Source organism: Toxorhynchites rutilus, chromosome 3 (assembly GCF_029784135.1).
Source record: "Toxorhynchites rutilus septentrionalis strain SRP chromosome 3, ASM2978413v1, whole genome shotgun sequence".
Taxonomy (NCBI): Eukaryota; Metazoa; Arthropoda; class Insecta; order Diptera; family Culicidae; genus Toxorhynchites; species Toxorhynchites rutilus.
The window spans coordinates 48,734,016-48,754,103 of NC_073746.1; the positions used below are offsets into that span (position 1 = coordinate 48,734,016).

At 40.0% G+C, this 20,088-nt stretch overlaps 1 protein-coding gene across 1 annotated transcript; it reads left to right on the forward strand.

Moving 5' to 3' along the window:
• Window positions 1-2,321: 2,321 nt before the first annotated feature.
• Window positions 2,322-19,852, forward strand: LOC129773094 (uncharacterized). Its single transcript, XM_055776646.1, has 3 exons — window positions 2,322-7,299; window positions 13,045-13,238; window positions 19,721-19,852. Exons 1-3 carry the CDS (start codon window positions 2,322-2,324, stop codon window positions 19,850-19,852), a joined length of 5,304 nt encoding a protein of 1,767 aa, XP_055632621.1.
• The last annotated feature ends 236 nt before the right edge of the window (window positions 19,853-20,088 follow it).

Sequence of the window (20,088 nt, forward strand, 5' to 3'; positions counted from 1 at the left end):
TTCTGCCATACAAATGAAACACAAATTTATGCATAACTCGATAATTATTCAAGCAAATGAGAACAAATTTGGTATGTGGATGTTTAAGGGTGCAATAAATGTTTTTATGGTGGTTAGACACTTGGTGCGATTGGACCCATGATCGTGCGCTTAGTAAGAAAACGTGGATGCGATAACGAAAAATAAATTTTGGGCGGGACGAAGTTTGCCGGGTCAGCTAGTATACAATAAAAACATTATACACCACATATGTAAGACATATTTTGGAATACTGCAGCATTGCATGGAATCCTTATATTGTCGTACACGAAGAACATAGAGTCTGTCCAAAAATAATTTCTTTTGTATGCATTTCGTAAATTGAACTGGACATCATTCCCTCTTCCCTCATACGAAGCACGCTGCATGTTCATCAACATACAAACACCCAAAGAACATACAATGATTTCGTTTGTAAACGATCTTATTTCACAACACGTAAAGTCAGCGGAATTATTACCTGGCTGAAACTTTTAAGTACTAGAACGTCAATTAAGAACAAGGAGATCATTCCAAATAAAAGCATCTAGAACAAATTATGCAAGAAACGCTCCTTTAAATCGCATGATGCTTATGTAAAATCGTTATCACGACAAAATTGACATCACAATGAAGCAAATTTAAAACATGTGCCGTGGAAATAACAATTAGTATATAAGAAAACATATAATAACATATGTATGTTGTCTACATTTGATTGACGAAATAAATGAATAAATGAATAAAATCAAATTTAATATTGCAAACTTCTATATATACTTCCAATTTGATGAAGTTTGATATACAGTGATGCCGTGGCAAACTCACCAAAATGGAAGGTTCTCGAGGTATAACCTTTTTTTGTAGTAAAGGTAATGCTGGTGAAATTTTTATAAGATGTCGGAACCCTAGTCTAATGTCCAGCATCAGTATGCATTTTCTAATATATCACGAGATTTTCTTTATTTTCAATTTGCTGTATATTATATAGTTTTTTCATGTGGAATCGCATGTAGATTCCATTTTTATGCTACTTTTCATAATTTTTTACGGATTCTCATAGTATTCAAACTTGATAAATTTTCAAAATTTCATATCTCCCTTTTGGTGTTTTGAGTAGACAGTTTGGAATATTAAGCACAATTTTTGACCAAGATTATTCAATAGTGCAATGTTTAATGTTCAATGTTTCAATGTTTCAGTGTTTCTGCATACGTACGCCCTTATAAAAAAATTGTAAGGGTTTGTATCTAGGACACGACCGCATATTTTCGACGCGATTATATTATGCAGGACACGACCGCATAAAAACGCAATTATATTATGCAATCTACTTGTTTACCACTTCGAATATTATTTTAGAATGCAACGAAATTTTTGTAATAGATTATGTTCTTCGTTACAAATAAATTTGATGAACGTCCTTTTACGTTTGATATGATGCCTAGGACTACCAAAATATGTGAACGGAAAAATTTACATATTACTGTATGTTCGCGACGAACGCGACCCGAGCCAGCTGCAGACGAACAGGGGGAGAACGATGATGCAATCGGAAGAAACGAAGATGTAATCGGCTGCACTCGTCGATGCAGTCGTACACACATACATAGCGAGAAGTGTAGTTTTAAGTTTTTCTTTTTCTTATTCTGTTAGTGCGTAAGGATGTGTAGATTTAAGTTTTTCCTCATTCTGTTTGTGACAATTAAAGGAGTAGGATCTTAAATTGAAATTGCCTTATTTTGAAGAAGTGTCCCAGTGAAGCAGCAGCAGTGAAATCCAATCTGGTCAACAGGGCGACCAACGTAATTTCCATCCTCCGTTGTCTTGTGAGTCACCGGGCGACAAACAAGCAACGAACGTGTTCGATCCTGTCGTCCTTTTGCCAGCATCGTGTTGTGCAGCGGTTAATGGCGTGTTTTAGCCGCTGAAATTTCTCTGCTGGTTCTGCTGTGTGCCGCTAAAAGTTAGGGTGAAAATTGACTTTATTTCGTGTTGTTTTACGGCGAATGTGCGCCGTGGTCCTTCGACGAGTCAGAGCAAGCTGCGATCTGAGTGTGCGATCGTCAGCGACTTTGTGTTGTGTTGAGACAAAACATTTGGTCCTTCGAGCCGGATAATTACCAGTGTGATACGTGTATTCGCGATTATTAAAGGATTTGAGCGTGATACATCCTTCCGCGATTAATAAAGTGTGAGCCTTCATACGCAGTGTGAACTTCCGAACAGTGTTATTTTGAAGTTTTGAACATTTGAGTTGTGTTAGCGAAAGTGTTGCCATTTGAGAGCAATTGAGAGAAACCATGGAACAATTTAAACAATTAGTTTATCAGAGAGGCCGAGTGCAAGCGCGAGTATCGGTGATTATCAACAAGCTAAGTGATGCGATAGAGCAAAACGATAATACCAACTTATCGCAGTTAAAAGCGTATGAGAAGAAGCTAGAGTTGCATTATGCGGAGTATATGGCGAAACATGATTTGATCATGGCTCAGTGTCCCAGTTTTGGGAAAACAGAAGACCAGGACGAAAAGTTGGATGAGTTTGACAGCATTCATACTGATGCTTTGGAAAAGCTCAATCATCTGTTGGATTTCTTTCGTGCCGATCCAACACATAACAACCGTGGATCCCCTCAAGTTATTGTGACCCAACAACCTCTGAAGACGCCGATTCCGACATTCGACGGAAAGTATGAAGCGTGGCCAAAGTTCAAGGCGCTGTTTAATGATTTGGTAGGTAAGTGTGGTGATTCCGATGCAACAAAACTGCAATACCTTGACAAAGCGTTAATTGGTGAAGCTTCCGGCATCCTGGATGCCAGAATCATTAACGACAACAACTATCAACAAGCGTGGCAGTTGTTGGAGGAGCGGTTTGAGAACCCGCGAGTGATCATCGACACCCACATTTCCGGTTTATTGTCGATGAAACCAATATCTAAGCAGTGCTGGAAAGAACTGAGAAACTTGATCGACAATTGCAATCGTCATGTAGAGGGGTTGCGATTTATGGAGCAAAGCGTCGATGGGACAGCTGGTCTTATCGTTGTGAAACTGCTGACATCTTGCCTCGATGGAGAAACGAGAAAGCAGTGGGAAAAAACTTTGGAACATGGGGAACTTCCGAACTTTGATGAATCCCTAAAGTTTCTCAGGAATTATTGTCAGGTCCTCGAAAGGTGTGAGATAGATAAGACGTCCTCTTCAAACGTAGCCAAAAAACTTCCTAAGTCGGGGAAGCCCAGCTGGTCACCGAGAACATCTCATCCAGCGACATCCGTTCCATCAGATAGCGTGTGTGACGTGTGCACAGGGTCGCACCTTAATTACAAGTGTCCTTCTTTCCTGAAAATGAATGTTGGTCAGCGTGTCAGCAAGGTGAAGCAAATTGGGATGTGTTTCAACTGTCTTCGTAAAGGCCATCAAATTCGAGACTGTCCTTCAGATAAGTCATGCTCGAAGTGTGGTAAAAAGCACCACACAATGTTGCACTTTGAGCGCGAATTTTGTACCGAACCTAAGTCGCAAAGTTCAAATACTTCGGAAAAGACAGCATCAGTGTCAGCTATTCCCGAAAGTCCAGTGTCTACAGCATGTTCCAGCATTCAACTACCAACAAAACAAGTTCTTTTGATGACTGCGTTGGTGAGTGTAGCATCAAAAAGTGGGAAAATATTTAAGCTACGTGCCCTTCTCGATTCCGGGTCTCAAGTTAACCTGGTATCTGAGTCTGCTATTCACTTACTGGCTCTTCCAAAGTATCCTGCGAACGTTCCAGTTATTGGTGTAGGTGGTGCCAAGTCTAGAATCCTACATCATGTGATTATGCGCCTATTTTCCGACTATACTGGGTTCCAAAGTGACGTGGACTGTTTAGTGACAAGAAAAGTGACAGGAAAAGTTCCTTCTGCTCCAGTTGACATTTCTGAATGGAATATTCCGCCAGGTATTGTGTTAGCCGATCCAATGTTTAATGAGCCAAGAGATGTGGATCTGTTGATCGGGGCCGAACTATTTTTCCAAATTTTGAGACAAAATCAACTGAAATTGGCCGAAGGTCTTCCAAGCTTGTACGAGACACAATTTGGATGGGTTTTTGCTGGTGCTCTCAAGTACGAGACCGAAGCTGTTAACGTGTTGTGTGCCACCAATGAGGATCCGTTGTTGAAAGAGATTCAAAGGTTTTTCGTGCAAGAAGAGCTTTTTGAGGAGAAAATGCCAACTAGTGAAGAACAACAGATAGAAGACCATTTTTGCAGAACGTATCGTCGTGATGAAGATGGTCGATTTGTGGTCCAATTACCTTTCCGCGAATCCATTAACCAACTAGGTAATTCCAGATCTTTAGCGATGAAGAGATTCCTGTCAAGTGAAAAGCGCCTATCCAATGATACAATTATGAAAGAGATGTACCAAACTTTCATCAAGGAATACCAGGACCTTGGCCATTGCCACGAGATTCACGAGGAGAACGATCCACCAGGACAGCAGAATTATTATTTTCCACATCATGCTGTACTCAAACCTTCAAGTACCAGCACAAAGCTACGTGTGGTATTTGATGGTAAGGCGAAGTCAAATGGATTATCCTTGAATGAAGTGCTAATGATCGGTCCCAAAATCCAAAACGATTTATTTGCCATACTACTGCGTTTCCGGAAACACATTTATGCATTTTCAGCAGATGTTGAGAAAATGTATAGGCAGGTGAAGATCGATCCAAAACAAACGAGATACCAAAGAATTTTCTGGCGTGACCAGCCCGCAGAAAAAATAAAAGTGTTAGAGTTGTCAACGGTAACCTATGGGACATCTCCTTCGTCGTTCTTAGCAGTGAGATCAATGGTTCAGCTGGCACGAGATGAGAGTAGAAACTTTCCTGCAGCTGCCGAAGTGATATTGGAAGACTGTTATATGGACGATATTCTGAGTGGTGCTTCAACGCTATCATCTGCGAAGCAATTGCGATGTGAAATTGAGCAACTTATGATGAACGGAAAGTTTCCTATTCGGAAGTGGTGTTCTAACAACAACGAGGTGCTCGATGGTGTTCCTGATCAAGATCGTGAGAAATTAGTGCACATAAAAGATTCTGGAGCGAGTGAAACGATTCGAACTTTAGGTGTTCTTTGGAATCCGAAAACTGACCAGTTCCTGTTTTGTAGAAGTCCGGAAACGATGCAATCCGATGCGAAAGTGACAAAAAGACATGTTCTATCCCAAATTGCCAAACTGTTTGACCCGCTCGGGCTCATATCACCAGTAATAGTGTCAGCCAAGTCCATTATGCAGCAATTGTGGGCTGCTGGGTTAGGATGGGATGAGGCCCTCGAAGGTGAGATGTTGAAAAGATGGATCGTGTTCCATCAGTCACTACCGCAGTTGAACGAGATACAAATTCCGAGATGTGTCGTAATCTCTGATGCTCATCGCATTGAAATTCATGGCTTTTCCGATGCGTCGTGCACTGCTTATGGCGCTTGTGTGTTTTTACGTTGTGTTCAAACGGAGGGAACAGTGTTAGTTAGACTAGTGTGTAGCAAGTCCAGAGTTAGTCCTTTGCGTCGTCTTACTATGCCTAGACTTGAGCTGTGTGGCGCATTGTTATTGGCAAGATTGATCAACCTAGTGATACCTATTTTGAAAATAAAAGTGCATGATGTCAAGTTGTGGTCGGATAGTCAGATAGTGCTTGCGTGGATAAAAAAGGATCCCAATCAACTTCAAACCTACGTGAGAAATCGAGTTATAGAGATATATGGACTTACTAACGATTATGAGTGGAAGTATGTAAGATCTGAAAATAATCCAGCAGATCTGGTTTCCAGAGGCTGTCATCCAGAAAGTTTACGACGTTCTGACATGTGGTGGAATGGTCCGCCGTTTTTGCAAGCTACCAACTACGAAATTCTGGAGACACCAATATTACAAGATGACGAATTACCAGAAATGAGAAGACCGACTGTTAGTAATCCAGTGGCAAATTTTGAAGATGAACCAATATTTGAGCGGTGCGGCACGTTTTCAAAATTGCAACGTGTTTTGGCACAGGTGGTGAGATTCACTCGACTACTATGTATGGCGAAGGAAGAGCGAAACAAATCCCAATACATTTCTGTACAAGATATGCGGGATGCGATGGGATATATAGTACGAGTACTTCAGAATACTGCGCTAAATGAAGAGATCCAGTGTATTCAGAGAAATAAGTTACCCAAGCGACTTGCAAATATTCAACCTTTTGTGGACGAGAAAGGATTTCTACGCGTCGGCGGACGTCTACAAAATTCTAAATTACCGTACGATGCCAAACATCAATTGCTTCTTCCACATAATCATCGGGTGACGGAGATGCTGATTCGACAATATCATGAGGAGAGACTTCACGAGGGACCATCCGGTTTGCTGGCAGCGATAAGACAAAAATTCTGGTTTGTAAAAGCTCGTTCTGTTATTCGAAAAGTGACACGCAGCTGCGTGAAGTGTTTTAGAGCCAATCCGAGAGCAGTGCAGCCATTAATGGGAAATTTACCAGAGGAACGAGTGACGTTAGCTGCAGCTTTCGAGCTCACCGGTGTGGACTATGCTGGTCCTGTTATAGTGAAAGAGGGAAGATACAAGCCGAAACATATTAAGGCGTACATCGCATTGTTTGTGTGCCTCACGACGAAAGCTATTCATCTCGAGTTGGTTTCGGATCTAACGACCGAAGCTTTTCTTGCCGCTTTGGATCGATTTATCAACCGACGTGGAATGGTTCGTAAAATTCTGTCGGACAATGCAACCAATTTTGTTGGCGCTGCTAAGGAGTTACACCAATTATTCGTGATGTTCCGTGAAGAAACTTCAAAGACTAGAATTGACGATTTTCTACTTAAACGTGAGATAGAATGGAAATTCATTCCGCCTAGAACCCCTAACTTTGGCGGATTGTGGGAGGCAAGTGTCAAAGTGGTCAAACGTCATCTACATCGTACGTTAGGCAGCGCAATTTTGACGTTCGAAGAGTTCGGTACCGTTTTAACGCATATCGAAGCTATAGTGAATTCCAGACCACTTTATGCGTTATCTGATGATCCCAACGAAACACTTCCGATAACTCCAGCTCATCTGATGTTCGGTAAACCGTTGGAGCCAGTTTTGAAACCATCGTATTCTGATATAGCAGTGAACCGTTTATCCCGACATCAGTATTTAAATCATTTACGTGATAGATTTTGGACAAAGTGGTCCCGTGATTATTTGTCGACGCTACAGTCAAGAGCTAAATGGACCGAAGGTGAGCCGAATATGAAAATGGATACTGTTGTGTTAATTATAGAAGATAATCAACCCGTTCAATCATGGAGATTGGGTAAGATTGTTGCACTTTACCCGGGAGGAGATAATGTGGTCCGAGTCGTTGATGTAAAGACATCGACAGGAGTTTTCCGACGATCTATCCGGAAGTTAGCACCTCTTCCTATATCTGATAACGATAACGGAGAGACGAAGGTTTCCGATTTGGAATGATATTCCAACCGGCGGGAGTATGTTCGCGACGAACGCGACCCGAGCCAGCTGCAGACGAACAGGGGGAGAACGATGATGCAATCGGAAGAAACGAAGATGTAATCGGCTGCACTCGTCGATGCAGTCGTACACACATACATAGCGAGAAGTGTAGTTTTAAGTTTTTCTTTTTCTTATTCTGTTAGTGCGTAAGGATGTGTAGATTTAAGTTTTTCCTCATTCTGTTTGTGACAATTAAAGGAGTAGGATCTTAAATTGAAATTGCCTTATTTTGAAGAAGTGTCCCAGTGAAGCAGCAGCAGTGAAATCCAATCTGGTCAACAGGGCGACCAACGTAATTTCCATCCTCCGTTGTCTTGTGAGTCACCGGGCGACAAACAAGCAACGAACGTGTTCGATCCTGTCGTCCTTTTGCCAGCATCGTGTTGTGCAGCGGTTAATGGCGTGTTTTAGCCGCTGAAATTTCTCTGCTGGTTCTGCTGTGTGCCGCTAAAAGTTAGGGTGAAAATTGACTTTATTTCGTGTTGTTTTACGGCGAATGTGCGCCGTGGTCCTTCGACGAGTCAGAGCAAGCTGCGATCTGAGTGTGCGATCGTCAGCGACTTTGTGTTGTGTTGAGACAAAACACTGTATTTTACATTTCCCTCTGAAATTATCGCACATGTTTACGTAGTTCTCGAACCGCAAAAGTTCATTCAACTCTAGTATCTGAAATGACGATTTCCCAGGCTTCTCAGTTTAAAAGTACGTCTTAGGGAAACATATTCCGGTATGGACAAAGGTACTCAACACCAAAAATACTCCCCACTTGCATGTATTTGCAAAGCGGATTCTCCCAGGCACATTAATTTTGAAGTCCGTGTTAGGAAAACACAGCTCAGTGGGAGAAAAAATACTCCCGACTTACATGTTTCGACAAAGCGGATTTCCCCAGGCACATTGATTTTGAAGTTCGTGTTAGGGAAACTAGGACTCGGAGCTCGGTGGGAACAAAAAAAACCCTGACTTGCATGTATATTTGCAAAGCGGATTTCCACAGGTACATCGATTTTGAAGTCTGTGTTGGGTGAACAGTAAATCGGGCCAACAAAACTTGGCAGTTAGGGCGTAACGCTTGACATTTCACAGTTATTCAATTGCTCATTTCATGAAAAATAACATTTTATTTATTGTGGTAGACGCGTAGAAATATTTCTTATCAATTGATGCAAACATCTTCCCGATCTGTTAAGAAATGTTCGAGTTATAAGCATTCGAAATACGAGTCAGCACACAAATCGGCAGAACAAATGTATGGGAAAAAAGGAAGTTCTTCCAGTTTTCATGAATTTAAACCGTTTAGAGTGTAGTGAATTATTATGTATAGCATATCAAATAAATCTTACAGAATTTCCGATTCGATTGGTAAGCATATCATGAGAATTCGTTCACAGTGAAAATAGTTATTAACATTAGCTTTATTTCATAAAAACGTTTTCTGATTTGGCACCCTTTCTGAAAGACGTAGTTCTACGTCAAAAATAGTCGTCATATGATAATGGAAATTGTGATTTTGGGTAGTTGTCTCCATATGTACAAGGTTTAAGAAAAAAACGGAGTGGGTTTGGTCAAAGAAAATTCTTCAAACTTGCACTGTGGTCACGCGTATTCTTGAGCTTGCCACTCCAGAGTACATTCAAGGCGTGTTGTTCGGCATCGAAATCCCAACCAAGTACTACAAATAAAAAAAGACGCAAGTAATACTACGTTGAGAATTTCCACTGGAACGTTAGTGCCATCCAAGAATTATTAGGTGTACCCGCAAGTTTCTTCGGTTTTACAACAGATGGCGTAACTTGAGTATTATTTCAGTGAATCAAATTTCCAGATTTGTTGGAAAGCTAATCTGCCGTTCTACGCATAGTTGTCCCATGCAGTCTTCCATGTTTCACAAACTGCGTCCGGAATAAACATGTCCACGCTGCTGTTCACAGTTTTGTGTTTGAGTACAAACATGATTTTTTCGTACCTATGTTAGAAAATGTGACATGTTTGTATTCGTGGTATGTTTGGACATACGATGTTTAATCCCAATGTTTCACATGATGTTCGAACATGGTGTACAGTTTCTCTTGCATTTTCACCCCAAGCACCGGCAGTGCGTAGAGTAGAAGAAGCGAATCGGACACCACACCGCCACCACTCAACGCGTGTTGGTATGTTGACATGGAAAAAATGCTTTCCTTTCATGACAATGGGTGCTTCATCAAAAATATTGGGCAAATAAAATAAACCTCTTTTTCTGTTCTGAACAAAATATACATCGATTGATATGAGAGTTTTTCACATTTGATATCATTATTTAGTGCACGCATCAATTGATATATTGAATTCATGTAACATTCGCTATTATTAGCTATTTGAACAAGTACAAAAATTGAATTATTCAGCAGTGACATGTTAGGCGTGACGCTAACCACTCGACCACGGGAGCAACAATTTTGGCTGGATCTTTGAATACAAATGGCCAATACTGCTTGTTCGCGACGATCGCGACCCGAGCTATAAAACGAGCGGAGAAGAGGAGAAGAAAGGATGATGCAATCGCATGCACACATAGCATATGTAGTGCAGTGTAAGTGTAGCTTTTAGTTTTTTCCTTCATTCAGTTTGTGATAACATCGAGAAATTAATGGTGTGTTTTAGCCGCTGAAATTTCTCTGCTGGTTCTGCTGTGTGCCGCTGAAGATTGCATCTAAAACTCATTTTTGGGTATTTATTTTTTTGGTCAGCATTTGTACGACGTCGCCCGCTATGCAGTCGGCTCCCCAGACTTTAATTGCCAACATGCACGCAAAAAAAATAGAAAGCTTCTTTCTATTCAGAGAATGTTTTCTTTGAACGAAACCAAGGATTTTTTTTATCCCATTTATTTATTTAAGGCTCATTAGCATTTTAGCTGTAACAGAGCCGAATTTTAATCGTGTACATGTCACATGGTTATCATATCTATAATTAGCACATTACACAGTTGCCATTCGCCAGTATTCCTTCTATACCATTACATATGGTACATTCACACAGTAGCCATTTAGGCGTAAGAGTTATTCTTTCTGTTCTTCCATTATCCAGTTGGACCACCGGACAGCGGAGACAGTTGATTGATCATTGTTGAGTTATTTATAGAACAGTAGCCCGATGTGTCTGCAGGGCAGAGCAGTTGTATGGATGAATCGATCTTATTTCGACCGTGGATCGATCTCCATCGCTGATGATTGTTGCATGGACGTAGCTATTCTGTAACAACCCAAAGATGGTCAATGAGGGCCCTGAGTTTTGAACTCACGATCGATCGTTTACTAAGCGAACGCGTAACCAATGTGGCTACGGAGACCCCCTAAACCAAGGATTATTTAATCAGACTTGCAAAATGTGCATGAACGATCTATAAACTTTTACTTAGTCGCGGCAATACATACACACACTCTTTACAGATACACGGGCCGAAGGTTGTGCAGTCCACTGATGATTCAACAAGAGCCAAAGGTTGTACCGCTCATGACAACTCTACACGCTGATGATTGCGCCGGCTAGTGATCATTCTATCGTGGATTCCTCGAGTCGAAAAAGACGCACCACGCTAGATATGGGGTGCAGACTAGGGGTCGTTGCTGATTAACGGTCAGCTGCATCCCAATAGGAAGTATCCCATGTCGAGCACACGTACAGAGCACTGAAGACTGCAACATTCCAATTATGAGAACACTTGTAATACTAACCTCGAGCCAACCGCGAGTAATCGGTTACATATTACTAACATAGTTGTAAGCAAACATTGTCAAAATATTGAACTCCCGGCCCCGTTAGGCTGACGCCATATGAGCCTTAATAAAAATATATATTTTGGTGCATGAACTTATAGCCTCTTAGTTCGTGCAATTTTTGAAATGCGAACTAAATTTCAAGTTCGTTTCTGTGAAAAAGTATTCTACGAAGAAATGTTTTGGGATGAATAATTTATTTCCGTGTATGAAAAGAAACGAAACGAAAGCAATGAATACTGTGACATCGGGTGATATGTTTGTACATGATGTTCTTGAATTATAAACATCGTGTTTGATTTCACATGTCTATGTTTGTGTATCATTGTACGTGTTGGGGATAGACACTCAACACTAGCGAGAATCATGTTCGAATTCAAACAAAAACATGGAATTTTCACATCGCGTGGACATGTGTAAGTGTTTTTCGGAAGACTGGTCTCATGTTACTTTTTGATGATTTTCACTTTTCTCCATGAAACCTATGGTTTATTTCCAACTTTTAAAAAAATTACATCAAGCTCAATTGTCCCATGTTGATATTCTATTCATAACAGTCCCACCATGTATTTTTTGTAGATCCGTATCGAATAAGTCGGTTCAAGTACAAGAATTTCATGTCAGACTTTCAGCAGGCCTAATGCACAGTGTAACAGAATACGTGTACCCCTTGTTAGCAAATGCCTAATAACAATGAGATTCATACTCTGCGAAGGTGTTTCAGATCACTCATTTCTTCATAAAATGATGTTTCTATGCTTTCGGAAAAACACAAAAAATGTTTGTTCCCAGTACATCAAAAAACAACATCAAGTTCAATTGTCCCATGTTGATATTCTAGGCATATCAGTCCCACCATGAATTTTTAAACCCGTAATCAAGCTTGATTGATTCAGTGAGGGGATCTCATCACATTTCATTGAACAATAGGATAGTGCTTACAAAAACCCGGTGTATTGCTAAATTGAAATGCTTAAAGCTTTTGGTAGACAAATATGCGAGAGAACTTTGATTGCGTTTTTCTCAGTTGCTGATTTTGGAACATGAAACAACTATGCGTAGAACGGCAGTACTGTCATTGCGCATCTTTTATATATCAAAAAGTTGAAGCGTAAACAACATAGTTTTTTTGCCACTTCGAATATGTCGAATTTCGTACCAACGAGAGTGTGCGAGTGAGATTCGATGTTGTACGGGAAAGGGTTAAAAATGGTAAGTTTGACTTGGAAGACGAAGAATGTTCCGGACCGCCAAAAAAGTTTGAAGATAAAGAATTGGAGGCTTTACTAGATCAAGATCCGTCACAAACGCCACAAGAACTTGCAGGTACACTTGAAGTAGCTCAGCAAACCATATCCGATCGTTTAAAAGCAATGGGAATGATCCGAAAGATTGGGTGTCGTATGAATTTAAGCCACGAGACGTCGAACGCCGTTTTTTCACGTGCGAACAACGGCCCCAACGACATAAAGAAAGGTTTATTTTTGCATTGAATTGTTATTAGCGATGAAAAGTGGGTCCATTACGACAATCCTAAACGTCGGGCAACGTATAGATACCCCGGCCATGGATCAACATCGACGCTGTCGTTTGGATTTTGGTGGGACCAGCTGGGTGTGATGTGTGAGCTGCTAAAATGCTGCTAAAATAAATGAGCTGCCGATTGAATGAGAATTACAGAGGTGTCTCGATTCTATGTTCTCTGTCAAAAGTGTTCGAGCATTTGGTTCACGATGCTCTGTATGCCACTTCCCGACCATTGATATCGGAGCTCCAGCATGGTTTCGTGAAGAAGCGATCCGCTACTACCAACCTGATGTCCTACGAGAGTTTCCTGTGTTCGAAAATTGAGAAACGACACCAGATTGATGCGAAATACTTCGACTTTTCTAAGGCGTTCGACAAGGTACCTCTGGAATTGACTATTGCTAAATTTAAATATCTTGGCTTCCCTGATTGGATCACCGAATGGCTACGCTCGTATCTATCTAACCGGAGAGCGTTTGTCAAACTGAACGGATTTCACTCACGCGTTTTCTCCAACACGTCAGGCGTTCCTCAAGGTAGCGTTTTTGGTCGCTGATATTCATTTTGTTTATTAATGATCTCTGCTTCCGGTTGGAATCGAGTTTGCTGATGTACGCCGACGACCTAAAAATCTACAAAGTGATATTATCTCATCTAGACTGCTGCGCACTTCAAGCTGATGTGGACGAGTTATCTCTGTGGTGTATTGAGAACGGGATGGAGCTTAACACCAAAAAGTGCAAATTTATTTCATTTTCCCGCCGACAATCCCGATCAGATTTTCAATATTCCATCCATTCAGAGGTTCTGGAGCGTGTAGAAACTATCCGTGATCTAGGGGTCACGGTTGATAGCAAATTCCGGTTCAACGATCATGTAAGCGCGACAACCACAAAGGCCTTTGCCGCCTTTGGATTTATCCGACGCAATGCGAGTGGCTCCACCGATGCATACGCTCTAAAGGCACTATACTGTTCGATTGTCCGCAGCATCATGGAGTATGCTGCTCCCGTATGGTCACCTTATCATGCAATCCAGAGTATTCGGATGGAAAGGGTTCAACGCAGCTTCATACGGTATGCTCTTCGACAACTTCCGTGGAATGATCCAACAAATCTGCCGGACTATCGAAGTCGCTGTAGACTCATTCATCTTGAAACTCTAGCCGATAGACACAGCAACCTTCAGAGATTGTTTATATTTGACCTCATCATTGGAAACATAGACTGCCCTTCTCTTCTGCAAAATATCAACTTGTACGCACCTTTCCGTCAACTTCGTGAACGTGATATATTTGTAGTTATCCGTCATAGAACAATGTATGGATACAACAATCCTTGTGATAACTGTGTTAGATCGTTCAATGATTTAAGTGCTGTTTTTGATTTTAATTTGTCTAAATACGTATTCAAAAGTAGATTAAGGAACTTAGACTAAGATTCAGTCGGTGGAGTTTTTAAAACTCGAGACCAAGTAAATAAACAAATTATTATTATTTTGCCGTCTTGGAAAGAAGACGATGGAATGGTATGTCGAAAATAACACGATGCTGGCCACAATCCGCTTTTGTTACGGTTAAAACCTGGATGAACTTTGAAAACTGCGTGGAACTACTTGGAAGACTTTCTGGTACTATTTACGAGCACTTCATGCCAGAACACTTATGTTTTTCAGCAATACAACGCGGCAATCCATGTCAATGAGAGTAGCATGTCTTTCGGAGCGAAACATCAAGGTTTGGACTGACCAACAAATAATATATGACTAAATCCGATAGAATGCCTTTGTGAAATCTTCGCACGACCGCTGTACGTTGAAAGTGTGGAACAGTTCACGAACTAGAATCTGATGTGAGAGAAGCCTGGAGATTCATTCCTGTTGAAACACTAGAAAATATCGTAAATCCAATAAAGAAGCGAATTTTTAAAACTATTACCTAGAACTGAAAACCAACTAAATATTAACTAATGTTTACTGATTACATATTAAGTAATTATCCTCATAAATAAAACTACAGTGCGTTGAAGCGTATTTTCCTCATAAAACCAATTTTATGTTTCTCAACTTTTGGAAATCAATACTGTAATCAACTACGAGATTCTGATTGGACGACCTTTTATCCGTCCCCCAACATGGAACATTATCATCTGAGATGATAATTATACCGTTGTCATTGATTGCTTTAACCATCATTCATCTGTTCATAACCCTTGGAATGTATATCTGTTTTATCGATGGAGGATCAATGAGAACACTCCGATATATTTTGTAAAAAAAACGCGCCCACCATGTATCTATCCATCAAGTGTTAACCCTTCTTTGCATATTTGTTTCTTTATTGGTCCAGACACGATCAGCTTAAAGTGAACTTGTGCTTTTATATAATTTTGGGCATTCAATGTTATGATGAAAAAACCCACCACAAGGGTTAATTTATTTGTCGGCAGTTTAGGATAAAGTCGTCTGAGAATACCAAAAGACGTGAATCATACGAGTACCCACTAACTCCAAACATTTAAAGGCTTTTGGACCATCACCAAGCATCAGATTTCAAATATTATCTCGATTGAACATCGATTAAATTTAGCCAAAACATCATCATTAATCAAACAAATGGAATGAGTGTTGCTTTACACAACACAGATTAAAGTGAAAGTTCGAAAATATAAAATACCATAGCACTACTTTCCTGTGCACCCGTGGCCGAGTGGTTAGCGTCATAACTAACATGCCGGGTGTTCGGGTTCGATTCCCGTTCTGGTCGGGGGAATTTTTCGTCAAAGAAATTTCCTCCGACTTGCACTGTGATCACGCGTATTCTAGAGCTTGCCACTCAGAATGCATTCAAGGCGTGTTATTTGGCATAGAAATCTTAACTAAGTACTAATAAAAATGACGCAAGTAATACTACGTTGAGACGGCGAAGTTCCTCTAGGAACGTTAGTGCCATTGAAGAAGAAGAAGAAGAAGCACTACTTTCCTACTTCACTTTTAGACCGAGAGAATCTAGGTTGAGACCAATCCTACGACCAAGATTGTGTAACTCATTTTAGCATTTCTCTATCGATAAGCAGTTATTGAATTGTTTCAACCCATGATTTCCCAGCGAATGAAATTTCATATGCAAGCTTCATACATGATTATTAAATCAATTAGAATGACAAATAAACACATTGATATCCCAGAATCTTGAACGCCATTCTGATTCTCAGCCGTGGGCAGTTTAATCGATGTGTCGAAAACCTTCTGACCTTCTTGCATCCCATTCACGAGATATGTGAGTAAGCTCTACATATACCGCCCACCAACATTCTTTTCACATTTTCACCCCATTCGGAAAATTAATGTTGTTTCCCACGATCCAGCATCTTAATCCCATATCAACGACTTCAAAGCAAATCATCATCTCATAAGCCTAGTGCAATTTCCATTCATGACTCTCCATCAGCTTTCATCGCTTCATCGCTGAATGGTGTGGAAACACTTCACTCGGAAAAAGGTACGGGGGAAAGGTACCATGCTAGGAAAATCGATGCGTGGGCAACGCTTCCGTTAGGTATATAATTACCCGTCGTACTGACCGGCGATCGTTATTGATTATTTAAAGCGTCATTAACAAAAATGTTATTGGTTCATTCTAAAGTGTATTATTATTTTATTATTATTTTTATTTATAATTAGTAACATGAGACTTCAGTCTCTTTTTAATGTTACATTATGTAAATACATAAGAAGGTGCGCCGTAGTTTCTAAACTATTCGTGAATACAAACATTTCATTGACTCATTCATTCATTACTTCTTCTAAAGAAATCGATAACTTCAACTATTAAAGTGCTCTTTGCATCCTCTCTTAAAAGCTGATGTGGAATTTACTAAGGTCAACTCATTCGGTAGAGAATTCCAATAGGAAATGCCTCTGACGAAAAACGAACTGCCGTATGAGGATGTATTGTGACGAGGAACAGAATACTTTTTCGCACGCGAACTTCTCAATGGCTTCAGATTAGTATGTAGATACCCGGGAGCTTTTGACTTCGCAAGCTTGAACAAAAAGAGGCAACATCTAAACTGAGAAAACTTGTTGAACGGACACCCGATTAAGCGATGTTGAAGGTGGGTAACTCTATCGTATCTACTCAAGTTAAATACGAATCGAACACAAGCATTCAATGCTATTCGCAGTCTTGATTCTGCATACACTGTCGTTACTGACAGAATAAAATCGCAAGCTATGAAATGCGGTAGAACTAAACTTTTAAAAAGTTTAAGCTTCATATCACTGCTTAGGAATGATGATGCCGCATAGAGGTTACGCAAACTTGCATATATTTTGCCACATTGTTTGAAAATGAATTTTTCAAATTTAAAATTTGATTGAATTGTGAACCCCAAGCTCACTCCTTCCTCCGCAAAAGCAATGTTAGCATTGTTCAACTTTAAGAAGGGTTTCAGAACATTATTGACGTGGGAGAGGCTCAAAAATAGAGCACTCGTTTTATTAGCATTTAGTTTGAGTCCATTCCTGACGGACCACACATGAATATTGGCTAGGTCTTCGTTAATTTTCCTCGAAACAATTGTGGAAGTATCATCCAAACAACCGTAGTACAATTGCACGTCGTCCGCGAAAATATGGAACTTACAATACTTCAACACATCTGGAAGATCATTTATAAAAATTGAAAAAAGTATTGGTCCTAAGATTGATCCTTGAGGCACACCTGAGGATATTGGAAGGTAAGTAGAGTAAATTCCTTTATTGAAAACTGTCTGTGTTCGTCCAGTGAGATATGATTTAATAAGATTTGTTGCATGACTGGAGAACCCAAATCTTACGCTGAGTTTTTGACAGAGTATGTTATGGGGAATTGTATCAAATGCCTTTGAGAAGTCTAGGAGCAGTAAAACAACTGGTCTTCCTTTATCTAGGATTAACCCTATGTCATCAAAGACTTTCAGCATTGCAGTTTTTGTGCTGTGATTCGCACGATATCCAGATTGCTGACTTATTAATAAATTTTCGCGGTTAATATACTGACAGATTTGGGTTTTGATTATGCGTTCAAATAACTTTGACAATGCCGGTAATATACTTATTGGACGTAAATTCTGCAGGTTATTCAAATTTGATTTTTTCTTCAATGGCAATATTTTAGATTTCTTCCATTCCTCTGGAAAGATACTAGTAGCAACTATGCAATTGAATAAATGTGTGATGGGTTTGATTATAAGCGGATTAATTAATTTTAGAAATTTAATGGGTAGTTCATCAAGCCCAATGGCATTAGATTTCATGCAATATAGTTCATTGATTACTTGAATTTCACTTATTTGATTGAAATAAAATGAATCTACCCTGTTTTGATGGTTGGACACTACGTCAATATTTAAATCACGAATACTCTCCGAAAAATTATTTGCAAAGCATTCGTTAATCTCATCAGACTCAAACTCTATTGTTGGCGATGTAGTACTCTTACCAACTCCAATGTTTTTCAATTTTTTCCACAATTCCTTCGGTGGCATATTAGCGTTGAGATTTCTTTCATAATATTCTTTTTTGATTTGACGAACTCTAAAAGTCACTTGATTACGAAGAGTTTTGAATAATTGAAAATCATCAGAGCACTTTGAGTACTTCCATCTTTTGTATGCAAGATCTCGATCTACAATTGCTTTACTTATTATGTCATTGAACCATGGATTTTGATTTTTTCGTGGCACAAATGATCGTATTGCCACAAACCTATCATGAAATGCAACGATATTGCAATTGAAAAATCGGAGTAAAAAATTTGGATCGGTTGAATGATAATAACTAGACCAGTCTAGTAAATTGAATGCTGCCACGAGACCATCAACATCCATAGATTGATAATCGCGATAACTAACCTTCTCAGGTAGGTGAACGAGGTCAAAATCGAGTGAAGCAAAAATAAGATCATGATTCGAAAAGTTTGGGACATCAACTTGATTGAATCTGAGAACTCGTGACCTTGAATTCATCAGCATAAGGTCGAGCTGTGATGATCCATATTGATAGAAAAATGTGGGCTCAGAACCTAAGCTAAACATGTTATGTATGCTAAGCATTGTCATCAGTCGTGAACACTTTGCTGAACTATGATTTAATAGGTTGACATTTAAATCACCTACAACAAAAATATTACTATAGTGCGTGCCGTATTTTAACAACAAGCAATCAACAGCGTCCACACAGTCTGCTTCAGGCGGATTATACATGCTAACAAGAAACAGCTTTTCACCATCTAGAATAATTTCCACCGCGACGTACTCAGAATACGGGACACCTGGCTGATGAATGGATTTCTCCAGGAGGTTATAGTGGATTCCGTCTTTCATAAACACCAAAATACCGCCCCCTAATCGCCCTTCCCTATCGTGTCTGATAATATTGTAGCCTTCAAGTGTCAGCGATGAATTGTCGATTCTTTCGTTTAACCAGGTCTCAGTCACGCATATGATATCAACACCACTCAATCGGGCTATTTGTTGTAGCTCGTCTAGTTTGGAAAACCTGCGAGCACAGATGCTCTGGATATTTACACTACATACTGAAAGCTTATTTTTAATTAGGGCACTTTTCATAATAATCCCTGGCAGACACCAATCCGATGAGACATTTCCACTAGAAACACTAGCCATTTCTCCAAAAGTGTTTACGATGATCCGAGCAAATGAAAGAGCATGAATCAAAAAGTACCTACTAGCTATCGACTACAATGTATAATAATATTGTTTACAAATTCAATCTAATTCACATTTCTTTACGACGCAAATGTTGTTTGTATTACAAACCGCGTTCACTATAAAACTAATAATTTTCAACATCCCCCAGCATTCCAAGCAGCAACAGCATCCAGGCAGCAACAGCGACGACAACAACAATATTTTGGCTTTCAGGAGGGAGGCAGGGAATAGATATGGATGGAATGGAAGGAGTAAACAAGAGCTGATAAGGAAAGGTTAAAATAGTTTCTGAAGATCGTCCTCTGACAATACGGGTTTCTCTTGATCATTTTGCATTTTTTTGACGTAAACGATGCCCATTCTCGTGAAGACTCCAGATAACTCTCCTTTCTTCTTCAATTGCAAAGCCTTCGCACGGAGCTCTCTCGCAGCAGGTCCTAAATTCTCGTTTACAAAAACTCGTCGATCTGTTGAGAATCCGATGTCAGCGAGCGAGAGTTTTCTTGAACGCAAATA